The sequence below is a fragment of the Heptranchias perlo genome, chromosome 29, assembly GCF_035084215.1.
Source record: "Heptranchias perlo isolate sHepPer1 chromosome 29, sHepPer1.hap1, whole genome shotgun sequence".
Taxonomy (NCBI): Eukaryota; Metazoa; Chordata; class Chondrichthyes; order Hexanchiformes; family Hexanchidae; genus Heptranchias; species Heptranchias perlo.
In genome coordinates, this window is record NC_090353.1 from 7348715 (window position 1) to 7360496 (window position 11782).

The 11782-nt window shown below is 46.3% G+C and overlaps 1 protein-coding gene across 1 annotated transcript; it reads left to right on the plus strand.

Moving 5' to 3' along the window:
• Nucleotides 1-4746: 4746 nt before the first annotated feature.
• LOC137299357 (zona pellucida sperm-binding protein 4-like) lies at nucleotides 4747-9254 on the plus strand. The gene is made up of 9 exons (XM_067968045.1): nucleotides 4747-4975; nucleotides 6404-6582; nucleotides 6653-6750; nucleotides 6833-6966; nucleotides 7052-7241; nucleotides 8113-8260; nucleotides 8375-8447; nucleotides 8890-9000; nucleotides 9068-9254. Exons 1-9 carry the CDS (start codon nucleotides 4753-4755, stop codon nucleotides 9214-9216), a joined length of 1305 nt encoding a protein of 434 aa, XP_067824146.1. The 5' UTR covers nucleotides 4747-4752; the 3' UTR covers nucleotides 9217-9254.
• The last annotated feature ends 2528 nt before the right edge of the window (nucleotides 9255-11782 follow it).

The following is an 11782-nucleotide window of genomic DNA, read 5'->3' on the forward strand; positions in this document are numbered from 1 at the left end:
GCAAGACTGGCGGCTCAATATTCCGGGGTACAGAATCTTCAGGCGAGACAGAGGGGGAGGTATAAGAGGAGGGGGGGTCGCAATATTAATTAAAGAATCAATTACTGCCATAAGGAGGGATGATATATTAGCAGGTTCCTCTAATGAGGCCATATGGGTGGAGCTTAAAAACAAAAAGGGGGCAAGCACTTTGATGGGAGTGTACTATAGGCCCCCAAACAGTCAGGGGGAGATAGAGGAACAGATATGTAGGCAAATCTCAGAAAATTGTGCAAATAATAGGGTAATAATAGTGGGGGATTTCAACTTCCCCAATATTAACTGGGATACTCAGAGTGTAAAAGGCTTAGAGGGTACAAAATTCTTAACGTGCATCCAGGAGAGCTTTTTGAGCCAGCATGTAGAAAGTCCTACAAGAGAGGGGGCGGTACTGGACCTAATTCTAGGGAATGTGGCCGGCCAAGTGGAAGAAGTGCTAGTAGGTGAGCACTTTGGTGACAGTGACCATAATTTGGTGAGATTTAAGGTGGTCATGGAAAAGGACAGGGAGGGGCCAGAAATAAAGGTTCTAAATTGGGGGAAGGCCGATTTTAATAGGATAAGGCAGGATCTGGCCAAAATGTACTGGGATCAGCTGCTTGTAGGAAAATCCGCATCGGAGCAATGGGAGTCTTTCAGAAGGGAGATTGAGACCATACAATGGCAACATGTTCCCATAAAGGTCAAGGGTGGTTCCAAGAACTCCAGGGAACCTTGGATGTCAGGGGATATACGAGAATGGATTAGGAAAAAAAGGAGGGCTTTTGGCAGAGACAAAAGGCTAAAGACGGAGGAAGCCCGAGAGGAGTACAAAAAGTGCAGGGGGATACTTAAAAAAGAAATTAGGAGATCAAGGAGGGGCCATGAAATAACACTGGCGAGCAAAATAAAGGAAAATCCTAAGATGTTTTATAAGTATATTAAGGGTAAGAGGATGACTAGGGAAAAAATAGGGCCCATTAGGGACAAAAATGGCAATCTGTGTGTGGAGCCGGCAGATGTAGGAGGGGTTCTAAATGAATTTTTTGCATCTGTTTTCACTATGGAGAAGGACGATGTAGACATAGAAATACGGCAGGGGGACTGTGATATACTCGAACATATTAACATCGAGCGGGAGGAGGTATTGGCGGTTTTAGCAGGCCTAAAAATGGATAAATCCCCAGGCCCGGACGAAATGTATCCCAGGCTACTGTGTGAGGCAAAGGAGGAGATTGCGGGGGCTCTGACACATATATTCAGAACCTCTCTGGCCACAGGGGATGTGCCAGAGGACTGGAGAACCGCTAATGTAATACCATTATTCAAGAAGGGGAGTAGGGAAAAACCGGGGAACTACAGGCCAGTGAGCCTAACATCAGTGGTAGGAAAATTATTGGAAAAAATTCTGAAGGACAAAATTAGTCTCCACTTGGAGAAGCAAGGATTAATCAGGGATAGTCAACATGGCTTTGTCAAGGGAAGATCATGTCTGACTAATTTGATTGAATTTTTTGAGGGGGTGACTAGGCGTGTGGATGAGGGTAACGCAGTGGATGTGGTATACATGGATTTCAGTAAGGCCTTCGATAAAGTCCCCCACAGGAGACTGGTCAAGAAGGTACGAGCCCATGGAATCCAGGGTGCCTTGGCACTTTGGATACAAAACTGGCTTAGTGGCAGAAGGCAGAGGGTGATGGTCGAAGGTTGTTTTTGTGACTGGAAGCCTCTGTTGTCTATGTACTTAGTGTCTGCCTTTTTCTTTACTTTCAATATTGCCCTTATTTGTTTATTCATCCATGGTGCCCTGCCCACTGTGCGGTTGCGAATCGCTTTCCCCTTCCTGATTCTGAGCTGAGGACTTATCGGGCGGTAACAAGGACAGACGAACAGACCAGTGGATTGGTACAACGAAAACCAAGGTAAACAGTATTATACAGAAGATAAAAGAAATCGCCATGGATGCAATGCAGTCTTACACTTAACGGGGTGGAAGAAACGGACACATCGAGGGAAAATTCTAAAATCACAATTTTAGCAATACCCCTTTAACCCCCACCCTTACACCTAGCTAGGTTGTCTTGTGGCGGCCAGAAAATTAATGCTCACCGATGAAACAGATGAAAAGGCCTGGCCCCTGTGCCCTGCTGCTGCCGTCGACATGTGGTTGCGAGGTTTACTGGATGGCCTTCCTTCTTAGTTGCTAGCAGGCAGACAGGACCGGGCCAAGAGGCGAAGAGAAGAGAGAGAGAGATACTGGGAAGCTCCATTTATACCCTCCCGGTAACAGGTTATTTTCGCGCCTCATCAGTTTGCTCCATTGTCCGATTTGGGCTGAAAACGTAAGACAAAAGGGGTCCCGATCTCTGGCCCATTTACATAAATGGCCGGTTCCTGTACTGATCTGTTCCATAACTGTTTTCCATTGTTCCGAATGTTCCTTGATGGTTCACCTTTTGTCCTGGGATTTCTCCTGCTCGAATTTTGATGTGTAGGCCGGCCATGTTGATAGCTTGCCTCAGGGCTTGAATGCAACTGCATTGTTCAAAGAAACCTGTCTGAAACACGAAGCCTGCCAAGTTGTTGGAGAATCCAGCAGACGTTTAGGCCATGTGTCTGACCGCAGCCATTTTGAAAGACCCTGGATTTTTTAAAACACAGTCACACCAGGGTTTCTTTAATAACTCCAATAAATCTTCGGGGGGGGGGGGGATCATGTGAAATTTTGCGAATCCCTTCCGATATTAAGAAGCAACTGAGTGCACTGGTCCCTGACAACATCCCAGGTGTAGTGTTGTAGACCTGTGCACCAGAGCTAGCCACTCCCCTCACCAAGCTGTTCCACTACAGCCATGGCACTAGCATTTACACGACACTGTAAGACTGGCCAGCTATGAACCTCATTCTAAGGTATTCTGGTGCTGCTTCTGCACACCCTTCGACACTTGCATTGAACCAGGATATTCTCCTGGCTTGATGGTGATCAAGGAGTGAAGGCCACGAGGTTACAGATTGAGGTGGGAGACAATTCTGCTGCTGCTGACAGCCCACGGTGTCTCATGAAGCCCAGTTTTGGACTGTTAGATCTGACCTTAGTCTGTCTCACTTAGCCTGGTGGTAGTGCCACACTATACGTTGGAGGATGTCCACACAGTGTTCACAAGGACTGTGCAGTGGTCACTTCTATCAACGCTATCGGGGCAGACCCGTCTTTTACAGGTAGATTGGTGAGGACGAGATCAAGTAAATTATTCCCTCACCACCTGTCGTGGGCCCAATCTGCCAGCTATGTCCTTCAGGTCAGTTCAGTCAGTGGTATCACCCCCAATATCTCCCTGTGCAGCAGAATGAGGGAGAGAAGGTTGAGAATCACCCCACACAATCTTTCCATATTCTGCACTCATCAAGCAGATGAGAAAGAAAGACTTGCATTTATATAGTGCCTTTCACAACCTCAGGACGTCCCAAAGCGCTTTACAACCAATGAAGTACTTTTGAAGTGTAGTCACTGTTGTAATGTGGGAAACGTGGCAGCCAATTTGCCCACAGCAAGATCCCACAAACAGTGATGAAATAAATGACTAGATCATCTGTTTTAGAAGTTGGTTTGAGAGATCAGTATTGGCCAGGACACCAGGGAGAACTCCCCAGCTCTTCGATCAGTGATGTGGAATCTTTTATGACCACCTGAGAGGGCAGACGGGGCCTTGGTTTATCGTTGAGTGCTGGCAGAATGGCAGACAAAAAGGCACAGTGCTGTGCACAGTCTGATCATGCTCTCACCCCCAGTCTTTCTGATCAGACGTACTGGAGGCTGTTGGACCCACACCTTCTTTCCACTCCAGCCCCATGGTGACTTAGCTTGTTGCCAGCAGGACAAGGGTCCCTCGTAACTCACAGGTTCACACAGCTCTCACTTTTAGCAGTGAGCATGTTCAGGCCCCAGGTGTGTTGCAACACAACAACCCTCCTTCCCCAACAAAGAAGGACAATGCTTGTGGGACATCTTAACCTAAGCAAGTAAGGTGCAGACTGAGCCTGGAGCATGTAGAAATGCACGGGATAAACTGTTGTTGTCAATTGGAAGCGAAGGATTATCAGGGTCACCTTGTGAAGCTGCAAAGTCTTTGAAAAGTCTTGTCCTGTGTTTCTAATCTCGGACAGAAAGTTGCTGAGTGAGGGCTCATGGTACAAGGTGGGACACAAATTAATTGTCAATGAGGGCAAAAAGCAATGGTCAATCTGAAATTGGGGAAAGAAGGAACTTACATTTATATTGCGACTGATCAAATGCTCAGGACATTTCAAAACACTTCACATCCAATGAATTACTTTTAAAGTGCAGTCACTGTTGTTCTGTGGGCAAACGTGGCAGACAAGGTGCACATATCAAGACTGACAAACACCAATATCAGCCGATATTCTGTCTTCAAATCCTGCAGGAAGGCTCCAAGCTCCAACTTTCTGATACTCGAGCAGAGGAAGTGAGTGCAATGGGCCCGAGGGTCAGTCGCTGGGATGTCCTTTGGGAGACGAATCTGAGACTTGGGGACCAGCGGGGACAGGCTGACAGGTCGAGCTGATCAAAAATGGAAACCAGCTTCCCGAGGAACCCGTGGAAACAGGAACCCGCCCCAACCCGGGATTGGCCCCCAATTCCCTGCCGCACTCGGAGCCCGGCTATAAAACGGGTTGGTGTTGGAGGAGATGATTAGTCTACTTGCAGTAACGGAGATGGATCATTGGGTGCTTTCTCTCTGGCTCTTGGCCGGGCTCTCCTTACTCCGAGCCCACCCACTGCTCCTGGGAGATGATGTTTGTCCAACAGAGCCAGGCTGGAGATTTGACTGCGGCCACCCAGGGATTAACAGCACCGAGTGCACCGCTCAGGGTTGTTGCTTTGACCCGCGGAGCTCCAATGTCCATCCCTGCTTCTACAGTCTGAGGAACAGCCCAGGTATCAAACAGCTCCTCTCCCCCATTCTAGAGGAGATACTTGTGGGGAGGGGGAGAAATCTAACTTGTACATTAGGCAATTATCCAGTCAGCAACTACACGGTCTTGTTGCTGTTTCATTCTGTGTAAAGGTGGATATGTCTGTTGAGCAAACTCCCTCCCGTGGAGTCCTGTGAAGCGGTTGATTCAGCTTGGTGTATTGTATTTAACTAAGTAGAGCATCAAGGTGTATGGCTGTTCATTCAGCATATTGAAGGCAGGTGTCCCTAGATGAAGCTGAGGATCGGGGTGACTGGTGTTGGAAGGAATTGGCTGGGTATGAGAGAACTTGCTCCATGAGGAAATGGTGTCTCCTTTGGGTCAGTTGAGGTAAAGTAACCAGGTGGTGCTGACAATCTACAGTGGGTGAAACTATTGCTGTGCTGAGTGTTGATCAGATGGCTGTTGGGAATGTTCTAACACAATCTACTAACCAAGTACAGGTTGTGCTGCTCATGGTGCATTTACAGTCTGAGAGTAAATCTCAAATGTGTGTTTTGTGTTTGGTCTCTGGGTTGATCCTCCTGGTGAAGGAACATCTGGAACTGAAGTTTGCCTTTTAGTAGAATTGGTGATGTGCTAACTGTGTTGGGTAAGTCTGCAGAGCTTCAGGGCACTGTAGGTTGACTGGTCAGTTTGGTCACCTATATTAGGATGGGTAGTTTATATTGTGAACATGGAATCTCCTCAGTTGGTTTTAAATATTCCTTCAAGTGGATTCTTTAATGAATTGACTAACTTTCCACCACTGAATTGAACAGTGGGAGAGAAAGGCATGGTCTCTCTATTTAGAGTAGGGGCAAATTTGACATGGTGGCCACCATGGAGCAAAGTGTCTAATTGACACAATGATTTAGAATTATAGCTTTGTCAATGACTGCCAACTATATTGATGTTGTCTCCTGAACAGGAGGAACTTATGGAGCTGTCTTTCTGGGGAAACTCAGTCTTTCCTATTTTGAATTAGCCAATAAAGCATCACTTAAATTTGACTTTCCATGGAGTAAAATTGCAAGTGCGGGGTCAAAACTGCTTTCCAGGTCCTCGAGATGCCCTCTGACATTGAGCTCCATTTTTGCCCTGATCTTGATTTACGATGAATGCATTCAGAGCGAGTGCCGTCTCCTGATTGGGCAATTTATACAACATGCTCCTGCAGACCTTGACTGAGCAGGATGACACCAATTGGACCCAGAGTATAAATGCATCCTTGCTCACTCTACTAATTAAACAAAATGGTTGTTTCAACTTGGATTCTGCTCCAGTTTCAGCTCTGAGCTGGTTTGTAGCTTTTGAGACTCAGTCCCTCCAATCTATGGTCTGAGATGCCTACTTTCTCCACTAATGAGAAGCCCCTGACCCTCATGGGATGAATTGAATTCTCTTTCAGTGTGTACAGCAGATGGCCAGTTCATCCTAGTGATCTCCACGAACCTGACCCATCCTGCCCTCAACCTGTCATCTGTGTATGTGAAAGATGGACAAGAAGCGGAGTGCAGGCCTAAACTGACCACTGCCCAACTTGTGATCTTCCGCTTCCCGATTACCTCTTGTGGCTCGACCAAGCGGGTGAGTATTGAAGGGCCGAGCAGTCTCGGTGAATGAACCAGCTCCATGTTAACCCGTGTTCTGATTGCAGGAGGAGAATGGAAGCTTGGTGTATGAAACGGATGTGTTGGGCAAGAGGCAGATTCTGACTGGGAAACGGGGCTCGATAACCCGGGACAGCACCTTCAGGTAGGAGGGGGATGGTGGGGAGAAGGCAGGTTGGAGGGAAGTGTTATTGAATGAAGCTCAATCTGCCACAATCTCTTCACAGCCTGCATGTCCAGTGCAAGTACAAGGGGTGGCAAGAGACCGGCCTGCAAATCAATGTCACAGTTTACACTGTTTCTCCACCACCTCCTGCTTCTGAGGAGGGGATTCTGCAACTGGAACTGAGAATTGCAAAAGGTACAACAGCTCTGGGTAATGGTGAATGGAAGCAGTGGGAATGTACCAGTGGAGGGAGTGACTGGTTCTTGTGTCTGCCTTTCAGGTGGTGACTACAGATCCTGGTATGTGGATAGTGAGTACCCCATTCAGAGTATCCTTCAGGACCCAGTGTTTGTGGAGGTTCGTGTCCAGGACCGCACTGACCCAATGATTGTCCTGAGGTTGCATGACTGCTGGGCGACTCCTGTCCCAGCCCCGAACCATGAGGTGCAATGGAGTCTACTGGTGGATGGGTAAGGAAGGGCTGACTGTTTTAGAAGTTCAAATACTCTGGAATTCCTTTCCAACCCCCTCAGGAGATCATATGGACCAAGTGTTAGCTAGAAACACACTTGCCTTCTGATTCAGGCTCTGGTTTGGCTTGCTTTTGAAGAGTTGGCACCCATCACACCAGCTCGCCCCACATTTGCACTCTGGGGGAAAGAAACACGAAACATCCATTTAATCCCTACTCTTGTGTAGTTTGTCTGCTGGTCCTCCCCAATTGGTCAGACTGGAATAAGCTATTTGACCTGTCATTTTATAGACCTCATTACCTAAGTTTGCTTGTCAAGAGTAAATAGACTCTTCTGAGTAGCTGAGATTGTTTAAACTAGGAATGGGTCTTGTAGTTTTCCTCTGGACCTTCTCCAAGGACACAATCACTCTCTGAGGAGTAAAACTGGGCCCAGTACTCTCGATGCAGTCTAACCAGTGACCTGATGATGACCAAATGGTGTTTGATTTTTGCAGTGACTAGTTCTATTGATGCAACTCAATAACCTATTGGGTTGTATCAAGAGAACTATAGCCTCTACATTGTTCATGAACCTTCAATGATCTGTGCATAATAACACTGACATCTGTCTCTCAACCTTTCTTCAGCATTGTTCCCTGTCCTAGTTCCTATTAAACTGGGAGAGGTGAATGGATGACCCAGCTTTAGGGCAATGGGGTGAACAAATTGTTGACTTGTAGCTGAGTGGTGGATGTAGATGGTTACTTCTTTATCTAATTGAAAGATTGAACTCTAACCTGGTGTCACTGCCAAAAACTAAAATTTAAGGTCCCCTTCTCAGTATATCAAATACCTCCTGATCCCACTGACCGGCCCTCCTGTTGCAGGTGCCCCTATGAGGGTGATGACGACCAGACCCTCCTACACCCAGTGGACATGTTTTCTGGCCTGACGTTCCCAACCCATCACAAGCGGTTTGAAGTGAAGACTTTTGTTTTCCTGGATGGAGACTCGGCCCAGCCTCTAACTGGACAGGTAACCAAACTGTAGGAAGGAGTTGGAGCCAATGAAACCCTTTATTGACTGCTTGTACGACAGCCTAGTTCATCCACTTGAATCTCTTCCTAAAATAACTCCTTTCCCTTCCAGGTTTACTTGCACTGCACTGCTGAGGTTTGCTCTCCCTCTGCTCAGGATGACTGTACATCCAAATGTGGCACAAGTGAGTTCCTTTTTTAAAGATTTAATCTCCTACTTCCTGCTCCAGTGTTTCTAATTGGAGCTTGAATAAATTACTTTGGTTGAAGGAATATCTGGTTTGTACCCTGCAGGTAAGCATTATCACTCCATCCCTCCCAGTAAGAACAACCCCCTCCCTCAATGGGAAGGATGTCTCTCTAATTGGGAGCTAGAACTCTTAACCAGTATCTCCAGGGCCTGACTACATTCCTGACAGTCTAGGTACTTTCTAGCTCAGTGCCCATCATTGCTCACATTGAACTGGAAGTGCTGATGTGTTGATATGTCTATATAACAGTCTGATCTCCAATGTTGCTCCATGTCCAGTCAGTCGGCTTTTATCAGTGCTGATCCCTGGATGTCCAGGTTGGAAAGTGGGGTCAGGTCCAAGGCAATCTGCTAACAATCTTTCATTTCCCCAATAGAGAGACGCAGGAGTACAGATGACCACGAGGGAACCTTGGTGAGCGCTCCTGGTCCCATCATTTTTCTGAAAGATGAGAATCACCAGTCTAAGAAGCTGCTTGAAGAGAATGGTAAGTGGAGTCTCTCCAATAGGTCACTATGAACCCTTCGGAATATAACATCTTGTGTCTCCAATAGACGGTGCTGGGTCTCCTTCTCGGGTTCTGCGTGGAGCAGGCGTTGGCTTTGTGGTGGTGTTGCTGTCCCTGTTGGTGGTGATGGTTGCAGTTTACAGGATGAAGAAACCAAGAGCTGTCCCTTCTCAATGTAATGAGATTGAACTGTAGACACTGAACAGAAATAAAGCAGATAGTGAGAAATGTGACTTTGGGTGTTGATGTGACCATGAAATGGCTAGTAGAGAAAATCATGGTGACAAAGGTAGAGTTAATATCACCGATGGGCAAGAGAAGGTAGGAACTGTTACTGACAGTTTACCTTCAATCTAATCCTGCTTGTGTCCAGTTAAAATTAACTGAGGTTCTCTGGTGTACCTGCCCCCACCTCAGTCTTGTCAGCTGATAGTTGGTTTTTGCATTTCCTGATTACAAAGTGCATAACATCCAATGTTTTGGGGCTCCCTGCTGCCCTCTAAATTTTCCTTAAGGATTAGACAATAGAGGTTTGACTCTTAAATCCTGGGACAGAATATGTAGGTGACTTAGTTTGTTTGCAAAAGCAGAAGATGGATTTTTTTTCTTTTTGAGACCTCGAAGGCACCAGTGATGCCTAGATATGAGCAGAATCAGCTATCCTACCTGCATGGCTAGCTTTCTGGGGTTGGTGATCTGGCCATGGGTGCAGCTCCACTACAGCACTAGTGTTGAAAGCATAGGGAAGGTTTAGAAGTGTTTGTGGGCACATACAATTTGAGATTGAAAACTAACAATTTCTCAGCCAGGAAATAATTCTCTTCTGCCTTTTCGGGTTGTTGGATTTATTGCCTGTAGAATTCCACAATGCTGCTTCAGTAACAGTTAATGTGACAACTTTCTATTGCATGTAATGGGTTATTGATTCCATTAACATCCTCTGTAAGCTGAGGGAAAAATCTTCATGGAGGATGTGGTCAAAGCAAAAAAATTGTAGCAGCTCAGTTAGTGTTGTATAAAGACTCAGTGGTCTAGGTTCTAAACTTTTGATCTTGCAGGATGCACAAATACAGTTGGATAGTGGGAGATGTGGCTTGGACATGTTGCCTGTCTCTGCTCCTGCCTCATCTGTTGCTGAAGTCCTTTTTTAACCTTTAGACTTGACTAGTCCATTTCTCTTCTGGCTGGCCTCCCATCTTCCACTCAACTTAAGCTCATCCAAAACTCTACTGTCTGTATCCTAACTTTCTCCAAGTCTTGTTCACCCAGCACCCATGTGCTCACTGACCTACATTGGCTCCCAGTCTGGTAATGCTAGATTTAAAATTCACATCCTTGGTTTCAAATCACTCCATGGTGTCACCCCCCTCCCTATCTCTGACCTCCTACAACCTTCAGATGTGTGCACTTTAAATTCTGGCCTCTTGTGCACCCCTGATTTTTAATTGCTGCACCATTGATGGTTGCCTTCAGCTGCCTAAGCTATAGAAGTCCATCTTTTAAGATGCTCCTTAAAACCTGTTTATTTGACCAAGCTTTTGGTCACCTGTCCTAATCTCATGTGGCTCAGTATCAAATTTTGTTAATGTTCCTACAAAGTACCTTGGGAATTTTACTATGTTGAAGGTGCCACATAAATGCAAGTTGTTGTAATGACATTGACTGTCAAGGCAAGGTGGTTGGACTCACTTATTGGAGGTAGTCATTGCCTGGCACTTGTATGAGGAGAATGTTATTTGAGCTTACTGGCCCAAGCCTGGATGTTGTCTGGGTCTGAGGAATTGCAAATGTGCTAAGTATGATTTCAGCCACTGGAGAGTTCCCCTGATCTCTGCGCCCCCCCCCCCCCTGACTTGTTTTACTAGGGCTCCTTTGTGCCATACTTGGTCAAATGCTACTTTGGGCACTCACTCTCCTCCCCTCTGGAATTCAGCTCTTTTATCCATGTTTGTACCAAGGTCTGGAGACAAGCGGGGGAAGCAGATGATCGGTGAGTCAGTGCTGATTTACAGAACTGTTCATGACTCATCACTTTAGTTCAACATTCTACACTTGAGACAACTGCTCCTAGTTAATATTAAGCAAGTTACACAAGGATTTACAGTGCATGCAGCCATTTGGTGTCCATGTACACATTGATAGCAGACAACTGTCGGTGAAGGCTAGTTACTATAAGCTATTGGTCACATAGTCTACACATGACCATTGGCAATTGAGTGTCTCTCAGCCATATTGGCCATTAAGGAGGAATCATAAAAAGTGGCTTCCTGCTATAGACAAGAAGGCTGAAGCTACTAAAAGCTTGTTGGGCAACCAGTTAAATCCAAACTAGCAATGGGTCAGAACCACCTGATTATCACTGGCAGGGAGTTGGTGTTGCTTCTTGTGGACATATTTCTCCCAATAGCAAATGAAGATTTTTCTGATCTTTGCCTCTTTAGGACATCCATTCCCTAGGCACAAACATCAGGAGGAAAAATTACAGATGATGCATTGGCCAGTCTCCACCCACGGTCTTGCTTTCTCTTCTTTCTCCCAACCCCCACTACTGAGCTCTAGTGTCTCTCCTCATACACTCTCAACACTCATTGGAGCAGCTTCCTGTTGCCTCAACCCCATTCCCACTAAACTGCTGGGCACCCAGCTTCCTTTCCTGGTCTTCCCCTTTCTTCTTCCCCCCCCCCCCCCCCCCCAAAAAAAAACTAGTTGACATTATAAATGATTCCCTGTCCTCCTCCATTTCAAAACTGCCACCATACCC

Coding starts and splice junctions, on each gene's coding strand:
- LOC137299357 (XM_067968045.1), top strand. CDS start 4,753: ATGGATCATTGGGTGCTTTCTCTCTGGCTCTTGGCCGGGCTCTCCTTA. Junction 6,967..7,051: donor GGAACTGAGAATTGCAAAAG/GTACAACAGCTC, acceptor TCTGCCTTTCAG/GTGGTGACTACAGATCCTGG. Junction 7,242..8,112: donor TGGAGTCTACTGGTGGATGG/GTAAGGAAGGGC, acceptor CTCCTGTTGCAG/GTGCCCCTATGAGGGTGATG.